This window comes from Anabrus simplex, chromosome 6 (genome assembly GCF_040414725.1).
Source record: "Anabrus simplex isolate iqAnaSimp1 chromosome 6, ASM4041472v1, whole genome shotgun sequence".
Taxonomy (NCBI): Eukaryota; Metazoa; Arthropoda; class Insecta; order Orthoptera; family Tettigoniidae; genus Anabrus; species Anabrus simplex.
Window position 1 is genome coordinate 176,914,245 of NC_090270.1, and position 9,983 is coordinate 176,924,227.

Genomic DNA, 9,983 nt, shown 5'->3' on the forward strand with positions numbered 1-9,983 from the left:
TTTCATCTGAACTACATTACATTGGTGCCTGACTGACATGAAATGTAAAGATTTTGGTGGTAGCCTATGTTACCAGTCTTGCCTGTTAAGATTTTGATCTGGACAAGTATCTATCTAACTCTAGCTTCATTATAGAGGACAAAGACCGTAATGTCAGAAGTATTGTTTCTACTGATGCTGCACCAGGCTGAGTGGCTCAAACGATTGATGGCCTTCTGACCCCCACGTGGCAGATTTGATCCTGGCTTAGTCCAGTGATATTTGAAAGTACTCGAAATACGTCCGCTTTTTGTCGGTAGATCTACTGGCATGTAAAAGAACTTCTCCAAGACTTCTCCGAAAACTTAAAACATAGTTAGTGGGACGTAAAAACTAATAACATTATTTTTGTAATTATCTACTGATATTAGATCTTAAGTCCAGTAATTCAGGCAGGTAGTCAATAATGATAAAAGTTACAGACTACTCACATTCTTTTTATAAATGTATGAAACTTTTTAAGGAAGGCTGGAGATAACTAAATATAAGTTACCTGAGAACTCATCAAGACTGATAATGTTGTTCATTAGGGTGGTTGATATGATGACCTCATCAAACACTGGTACACTTCCTCCCACTAATCCAGTATTACCACCTTGTGGACACACAGCCAGAGTCTGATCATTACAGTACTTGAGAATGGCTGATACTTCTTCTGTACTTTTTGGTTTGAGTACTACTTTACTTGCACCTGTCAAAAAGAAAGAAATTCAGACATATTTTATTCAGAAACTAAAGTTATTTGGTTCAGTACTGATGAGAAACTCATTCCACTTCAAGGCTGGGAAATCACAATATTGTATATTATAGTTGAAAGTGTTCTTTCTGGACTGAAGGCTGAAATGGGGTTCAATCAGCCTCGTAAGTCCAACTGAGTAGCTGTCTGATGTGAAAGGCAGTGGACCCGGTCACAAAAACCAAGCAATTTAGCTGAGGATGTTGTCATGCTGACCGCATGGCACTCCAGTATCTGCAGGCCATGTGGCTGGGCAGCAGTCATCTTAACAGGCCAAGGCTATTAATGGGCTGTATGTACCTTGGATCAGTTTTGTCTATTTTGAATAAGTCCAGTTCTTCAGTCTTGGTTTATGTGATATAAGTTCTGTAGAAGTAACTAAATGCAGAGGAAGTGGAAAATAAGAGGATAAAGAAAGATCATGATCAGACTCCCCCATTTTGCTCGGCTACTTTAATCTTTCAGCAGTTGTTTGCTACAATTTGATAGCTAATAGCCTCTCTGGTTTACAAAATGTTGTATGATAGGCTAATCAGGTTATAATCAGCACTGTTTCCTCAAAATAATCCAGTTACACTCACCTGAGTGTGTGTGTGTAAGTACAAAGTAAAAATGAGTAATTTGGACATAACATTAACGTTTACAACATACCTCTTACCATTTTCATCCAGTCCACATTGTAAGACTGAACTTCAGACTCATCTGTGATCACTCGATCTTTACCCAGGATGTTTTCAAAATATTGAACATGTTGGTCACTCAGTACTGCATAATTCCCTCTCTTGACATCTGGGTAACGCACTGAAGTTAACTCTACTTGGTGACTTGACCTCCATAATGATCCAGTGTGGAGTGTTCGGATAGGAACTGGCACCTTCTCCAGGACTTTATAACATACTTGGCGAAGCATCCTGGTACCTGCTAACAGTAAAGAATATACTTCATCAGAATTTTGGGGGAATATTTCCTTGAACCTAAGTTGCTGTGATGTGTGGAAAGTATTTCATAGAATTAGAAAAGCTTGAAAAAGAACCTTTGTGACAAATTTCAAGCAGTGCTTCTTCCGAAACAACTCCATCAAAAACAAGAATTTTAATACTGTATTATTCTAAATCACTGTACTGATAAATAGGACTTGGATTTCTATGGCCTAAAAACTCTGGAAATATGCATGCACTTCATTAATTCATATCCCAAAGGCCTTGTCGCTGCAACCACATTTGTCTCTCCTCTGCTGAGCATTTCATATCAACATATTTTTTCAAATTAAGCCTGTCCATCACGGAATCCAGATACTTCTTCCTCGGCCTTCCTCTTCCCTTCTTACCCAGAACTTTTCCTTCCAGTATAGTCATGAGGAATGTGTTATGTCGAAGTGTGTGGCCAAGGATTTTGATTTTCCTCTTTTCTACAGTGTTGATCAATTCCCTTGTTTCGTCCAATAGATATTCTAATAGATATTGTGCCAAGTCCCATAATCACTGTTAACTTCCAGCACCTGACTTAAAATAAACAAAACTGAGAGTAGAAGTAAATTAACAAAATTTAGAAAGTCTTGAATAATCCTTGATTTATAGTGAACATTTCATTTGTCATAGTGATAATGAGATATAAAAAGGAAAGAAAGGGTGTCAGTCTCTCTAGCTATGATTACTGTGGTGAATACAGGGAACTGAATGTGTTTGGAAGAGGGAGACCTTACAGATTGGCTATGTAGCAAGCAGCAGTACATAAAACCACTTGCAATTTCCTCAAGAAAAAAAGGAGGATCTCTCTAATTATATAGCAAAAATGTGATACTTGGAAGAGTACAATCACCTCTATCAAACATTACTAGACTCTGACAAGAAGAAAGGAATAATTGAATACCAAATTACATGCCCTTTTATTTCCTCAGATACTCAATGTTATAATGCAAGAAACAACACGAACATTGTTTTAACAGATATGGGAAAACAATACATCAGTTTACAATACTAGAGAACTGTAGAAGCAGTTTCTAAATGGCCAAAGGTAATCCTTGTTAACAGCACTGGTTACTTTGTTAATCCAAATCTGATGCACTTATAGATATTAAAACTAAGAAATATGATGCAAAAGAAATTACGTATTGTCTTAAGTTTGCTTAGAAGACCAGAAGCAAACTCGCCACATAACTTGATTGGCTATCTATTTTGATAACTTACTGCCCACAAAACCTGTTACTTTCAAACTACATAGGCCTATAACTACAAGGAAAGGAAATTCAAACTGACCAAACACAAACAAAATCATTTTGCATTATTGACAAAATACATGTGAATAATACCTGGAGAATGGCTAACACTATTATAATATGACTAAAAATATGCTTTTATACCATATTTCTTTCACATGTGATTTACTAATCAAATACCGTATAGTAAATTATACATACCGGTATAGGTTATATGACGAATAAAAATCATATCATCACGTTCACAAAAACTAGAAATTGGTTTAATTTGACTGAAGTTCAGGACAAAAATGTATCAGGAATCTGAGCCAAACCAATAAGGATCATAAGAAACTAAATATTTAGCCATTTGTATTGTAAATTTAGCATTCTTATTTCCGTATTATATAGGGACATTCTTCTGTATATTCAGTATATATATATCGTCACTCACCCAGTTGCTTGTACTGAGAGCACTGTCTCCCTCTAAACACTTTGCCGTAATGCAGCCAGCATTGAGTCATAGTGTGCTTTCGCAAAAGATTTCCTGTACTCCATGAAGGTATGTACACACACACACGCTCATGTAATGAAAATGGCATTGGAACAACACACTGAGCACTAAACATGTGAACACATGACTAAACTGAACCTTACGCTGATAAAGCTCTCAGCAGACTGCAAAGGAGGGGAAATTATGGTGCCGAGAAACGCATTATGGCAAAGTGCTTGGCAGGAGACAAGCTTGTAGCACTGGCAACCGGGCAAGTGACAATCCCCTGCATAGATAAAAGAATATCCGTACAAATCAAATTGTAACATGAAATACAAATATGGTAAAATAATACCCTTATCTTGAATCAAAATTCAGCATCATACTAGACTTTACTTGTCACAATAAGGTTATATTTATTGCAAATCTTGCAATGTCTATACTGTTTGTTGGGAAATAGGCCCATATGTCCCTAAACCAGTGAGGCAAAAGGACAAGTGAACATATTCATAATCAGTGCGTTTTATACACTTCTGAGATTATTCCCCATCACCATATATCATTGGCTTAGAAGTAAAAGTGACCAAATCCACATTTGTTAATTTTACACTACACCAGTTTAAAAATGAAATGTTCACTATAAATCAAGGATTATTCAACTTTCTAAATTCTGTTAATTTACTTTTACTCTCAGTTTTGTTTATTTTAATTCAGGTGCTGGAAGTTAACAGTGATCGTGAGACTTGGACACATTTACCATTTTATGGAAAGGAATAATTGAATACCAAATTGTATGCCCTTTTATTTCCTCCGATACTCAATGTTATATTGCAAGAAACAACACGAACATTGTTTTAACAGATATGGGGAAACAATACATCAGTTTACAATACTAGAGAACTGTTAGAAGCAGTTTGTAAATGACCAAAGATAATCCTTGTTACTTTGTTAATCCAAATCTGATGCACTGGATTTCTACACTTCTTCTTGTCGGAGTATAGTAATGTTTGATAAGAGGTGATGGTACTCTTCAAGTATCACATTTTTGCTATATAATTTCAGGAGATCTTCCGTTTTTCTTGAGGAATTGCAAGTGTTTTATGTACTGCTGCTTGCTGCTTAGCCAATCTGTAAGGTCTCGCTCTTCCAAACACGTTCAATTCCCTGTATTCACCACAGTAATCTTAGTGGGAGAGAATGACACCCTTTTCTTCCTTTTTATATCTCATTATCACTATTTTCTACCACTTCACTGGTAATCCATTTCGTCACAGGTTGTTTTTTGCATGGTACTCTTTAGTAAGTCTTTCAGATCTTGGAAGTCTTTGTAACTCAATTTTTTGGTAATGTACTACTTGCCACTTTTGTTAGAATTTCTTCAGGATCTAGCAAGCTGGAAAATGTTTAGTCAGTCTTGCATCAGGTATATTTTTATTCTGTGGCACTGTCCATGGAATCAACTTCCATGTGTGAGTGTCCTTTCTCCTTAAACTTATGTTCCAATACTTTCAAATGGAAGGCCTATACAGTATGAGTTTCGTCTGTACATTGTTCAGAATTTAAAAAGGATGGTACTTCTGTATCAGTCATGTCCACAGTAACAAGGATATGCACTTTTTAATTTTTCGTAATTTCTGTCTGCCTATCTGTCTGTATGTACATGCATCACGAGAAAACTGCTGAAGAGAATTTAATAAAAATTGGTATGCAAAGTCGGAAAATAAGTCGCTATAATCTAGGTCATAAATAATTTTACTCACACTGAGTGAAATGGTATAAAACAAATATTTTCCCCAATTTGTTCCTTTGAATTCCAACTTTATCTTCATATTGTGGTCTTTCCTACTTTTAAACAAACACCACTCGAACTTATTCGTCTGCTAATGTTATTCCACGCCATCTCTCCACTGACAGCTCGGAACATACCACTTATTCAAGTAACTCATCTCCTTTCTCCTAAGTCTTCCACCCAAACTTGGCAAGATTTTCGTAACGCTATTCTTTCGTTGGAAATCACCCAGAACAAATGAAGCTGCCTTTCTTTGGAATTTTTCCATTTCTGGAATCAAGTAATCCTGATGAGGATCCCGTACACTGAAACCATACTCAGTTACAAACAAAAATAAGGCTGGCAATAAATGGGGTTTCTTTTTTGTCCACTGGAGATGTCTGAGAACAATGAAACTTCTTCAGTTGTTGCTCGTGTGATTTCCAACCAGTTGAGTAAATCTTTACCTATTTCAGAACTGTCCCTTTGACCATAATTTCAGTCCATGCAAAGCAGCTTTTCTTTCGACGAGCTGCTTAACAGATAGTGAGATTTGATAGCTGAAAGTTTGCGACTGCAGTACAGTTATACTTCTAAACGGGGTATCTGAAGAACATTTTCCAAATCAAAGGTGGGGTGGCACTCAAATTCTGGATCATTCAAATGTCTTTTTCTTTATCTTGCACTTTACTTTCCTTTTCCTGGCATTCTTATTTTGGACTCTCCTTTTTTCACACACACACACACTTTGATCATTCATACAAAGTAAACACAGGTCTTTTTTGGCTTAAAGAAGGACAAGTTGTAGTATGTGGAAAATAGCTGGTGATATACGGGCAAAGGATGAGTGCATTTAAAGTTATGGTCCACACATTTGGTTTTAAACAACTCATATAATTAGGAAATGGATAATTTTGCATCGAGGTACTTTCTTTTGGTTGTCTTCCTACAGTAACTGCTTTCTTGCGTTGGAAATGATTGTGTGTGGTCCTTGATTTTCTTACTAACATCTATTTGGGTTTTATTTGGTGATTCTCCTTTGTCCTCTACTAAGAAATTTGCTGTATCCACAACGCCCAGTACTGTAGTATTAACAGGCCCGTGACTTAAAGAAGTACCTTTCATTCTCTGTCTTCGTTCTTATCAGCCTCCGTTCAACATAAGAACGTCTTACAAGTTGAAGTAAAATATTGTTTTGTCCCAAATATGATAGGTTGTGGTATGTGTGACAAATGTTTCCTCTACATTCCCCGTTAAATTGGGTCGTTCTCTCATGCATTTGTACACACAATTTGTGCAGTCAACTGGTTTAGGTAATTTTGCTAGCTACAAGCAGATACACGCACCTTCTAGTGTACAATCAACTGACACCATCAAGTGGTAAAACTGGCTATGTAGGACTTGGTCGCTGTTACTTCATTATTTTGTGGTATCATAATAAAGTAAAACTGACCAGTTAATATAGTCGGTTTTACCTCTTAATCAAAGAATCATCTCAACTCAGTCATTTTGAGACTGTTCCAGATTAAGGTGTAAGGTAAGGTGTAAGGTGTAAGATAACCTCCGTGTGGTTTGCTTGCATGAATAAACACTCTTTGTTTTTTAAATGAACTTTATCAGTTTTACCACTAAGCCAGCAATGTATCATGTTCCTCTGCAGTTTATACCTATTTGCAACCTTCCAACAACTACTCCAATTTGCACTAGAGTGCCCTATTTAAGTGTGCTCTTTCATACCCAGAAATAAAACATTTGTCTGTTCATTACCACGTGTTTTATACCTCACCTGCCTTTTATTTAACTCCGTTGTTTATTTTAAGTAAATTTATGACTAAATATGAGATCACACAATTCAGCTACTCCTGTAAACCCTGTATAAACTGGTATATAATCATATTATCATTAATATCCTCTGTCTGTTCTATAGATGCATTATTATTATTATTATTATTATTATTATTATTATTATTATTATTATTATTATTATTATTATTATTATTTAGAGGTGGTAAACTGCAGCCATCTCTCTCCATTCTGGGGAAAAGTGAGGAAAGTTCATGAGAATGAAACCAGCCAAGAAAGCACAAATTATTCTTGATGAGAAGTATAGTATACTAGAACATTTTCTCCTTGGAAAGAAATGGTTGGAAGACTAACTGAAAGTAGCCTGTTTGTTACCTACCTACTTTCCTTTATTGATATGAACTCTCAGCCGTTTTCTAAACGAGGGTAATTGAATTTGTATTTTGATCAGTCAGTGGCATTTTATGAAATTATGTGAATGTTGAGCCGGAAAACACAGTACTCTTTAACACAAAGGCATTCGAAATTAGTCTAAGATCATTATGCTATATTAAAAACTGTTCTTAAATTTGTTTCTCCTAAGCCAGTGAAAAACTTGTGTCATTGGCGTTATTGATTACAGATTATACAGATTACTTTTAAAGAATCATGAAGACATAAACTCGAGACCATGCAAATTCTGCTAAACTTTTACTCCACTTTGCATAATACTTGACGTCAGTCAAATAAATGAAGAATAGAGAGACCCCTTCTTGATAACTCCAAATTAGGGATCTTATCAGTCATTATTTAAATGCTTTTATGTAAAATATCGTTATATTTAAATCCGTGAACTAATCCGTTGCAGAGGAATGTTCGTAAGTAAATACGTACAATAAATCAAATGACTATAGTTTTAAAGAGACTTGCTGCGTTATATGGCCATTTGGAACACTTGAGTTTATTAATATTTTCAAAAGTCTTTAGACATGTGAAACTATGCTGTGTTTTCTTACCACTCCTACTACTGTGAGGTTTTCCTCCTATTGAAAAGGATGTATTTTTGGAATAAGAAACAATCTTATACTGAGTCGACTTATAAAAATGTTTCGAAATACTTACAGAAGTAACTGATATCTTTAGTTGCTTGTTGCTATGCAGTCACATATCTCATCTACCGATGTAAAGGACCGGAGTGATTGAAGCTCCACACATTGCACATGATTACTTAATCATAATCGTGACGTATGTGTTACGGAGATCAGCTGTAAACATTGCTGCACAGCAGCTTGTGTTATGTCGCGCTCTATGAACAGACTTTGAAAGTTACAGACTGTCTCCTCGCTAGATGGCTACCGTATGACGTCATAGTAGTCATTTGGAGCATTCAGTCTGATGTTCTTTTGTTGGCTACACGCGCTTGAATCTCTATTTAACGTATTTCTTTTAATAATTGTAGTGGCAGTTTGCAGCCCGTACGGCTCTTGGTCGATTGTTTTTGTTTATTTTTTGCTTGAAAGTATGTTTGTCTCTTAAAATTTGCCAAAATTCATTCATATAGAGGATCATTAATCTAGCATGATCTTATTTTCATTTTGCAACTTAAATACACTGTTACGGAAGCGACATGTAAATGTTAGGAGTAAACGTTACCTCAGCATCGCATGTCTCATGCTCTGCAAGAAGGTGTCACTTGTTACCGGGTATTTCAGCGACGCGGTGAACTCTTCGGGTGGGACGGGTCTTGAGAATAATAATAATAATAATAATAATAATAATAATAATAATAATAATAATAATAATAATAATTTGAGCTGTAGTTACAGTGCATTGGTTACTGTTTTAATATACAGTTTCTTCTTCAGAAAAGAAATGCACGTACGGTACTAGTGCGTTGACAGGACTCTCCCCTCACAACTGTTCAAGGTCAAATGCGGTATCAAGGCTATACAATGGGGCATAATGTCCGACTCGTTGGCTGAGCGGTCAGCGTACTAGCCTTCGGTTCAGAGGGTCCCGGGTTCGGGGATTTTAACCTTAATTGGTTAATTCCAATGACACGGGGGCTGGGCGTATGTGTTGTCTTCATCATCATTTCATCCTCATCACGACGCGCAGGTCGCGTACGGGAGTCAAATAGAAAGACCTGCACTAGGCGAGCCGAACCCATCCTGGGATATCCCGGCACTAAAAGCCATACGACATTTCATTTCAATGGGGCGTAATCATTGGCACGTGCCGCGTACATCATGTACGTTAAGAGGAATTGCTGTTGTCGGGCCTGTTAGCGGGCTTTGAACCAGTATTTGGTCATCAATCTTGTGTTCGTGGAGTTTGTTTTGCGAAGCACTTTGATCAACTTTTAAACTGCCCTGAACCCGACCATAAGTTGGAATTCTCTCAAACAACTGAAAATCTGGAAGATGATGTACCACCCACTGCTGAAGAAATTAAAGAAGTAATTAACAATCTGAAAAATAATAAAGCTAGTGGAGAAGACTCCATGACATCTGAACTTTTGAAATGGTTTCAACCAAAAATCATTGACGAGCTGCAGTTAATCTTTGAATATATTTGGAGAACAGAGAGAATTCCAGAAGAATAGAAAATGGCTCTAACACACCCAAAGCATAAAAAAGGGAACATGCAAAAGGTTGATAACTATAGAAGCATCTCTCTTCTGCAAATTGCATACAAGTTATTCTCAAAAATATTGCTGAATAGAGCAGAAACCACTTGACAAGGAACTGGGTATCATTTGGATCTCTAAAGGTAAATCTTGTTCAGAACAAATATTTAACTTAAAATCCATAATTCGCCATAGGATATTGAATTCAAAGGACACTGTTGTGACTTTTGTAGATTTTAAAAAGGCCTTTGACTCTGTTGATAGAGAAACCATAGATAAAACATTCGTCAATTTGGAGTGAAAACTAAATTGGCAAACCTAATACGTGAAACACTTACTGAC

At 36.4% G+C, this 9,983-nt stretch overlaps 1 protein-coding gene across 4 annotated transcripts in view; it reads right to left on the minus strand.

The window, feature by feature from the left end:
- The window catches only part of D2hgdh (D-2-hydroxyglutaric acid dehydrogenase), a 61,446-nt gene extending 53,180 nt beyond the window's left edge, over window positions 1-8,266 (minus strand). For 2 of the 4 annotated variants that reach the window (XM_067150076.2, XM_067150079.2), the window contains exons 1-3: window positions 8,135-8,266; window positions 1,427-1,696; window positions 533-730 (exon numbers count right to left, since the gene is read on the minus strand). In XM_067150076.2, the coding sequence (XP_067006177.2) occupies window positions 533-730; window positions 1,427-1,685 (457 nt within the window). In that variant the 5' untranslated portion in view covers window positions 1,686-1,696; window positions 8,135-8,266. The other 2 variants (XM_067150077.2, XM_067150078.2) reach the window with 2 other exon arrangements.
- Between the last annotated feature and the right edge of the window lie 1,717 nt (window positions 8,267-9,983).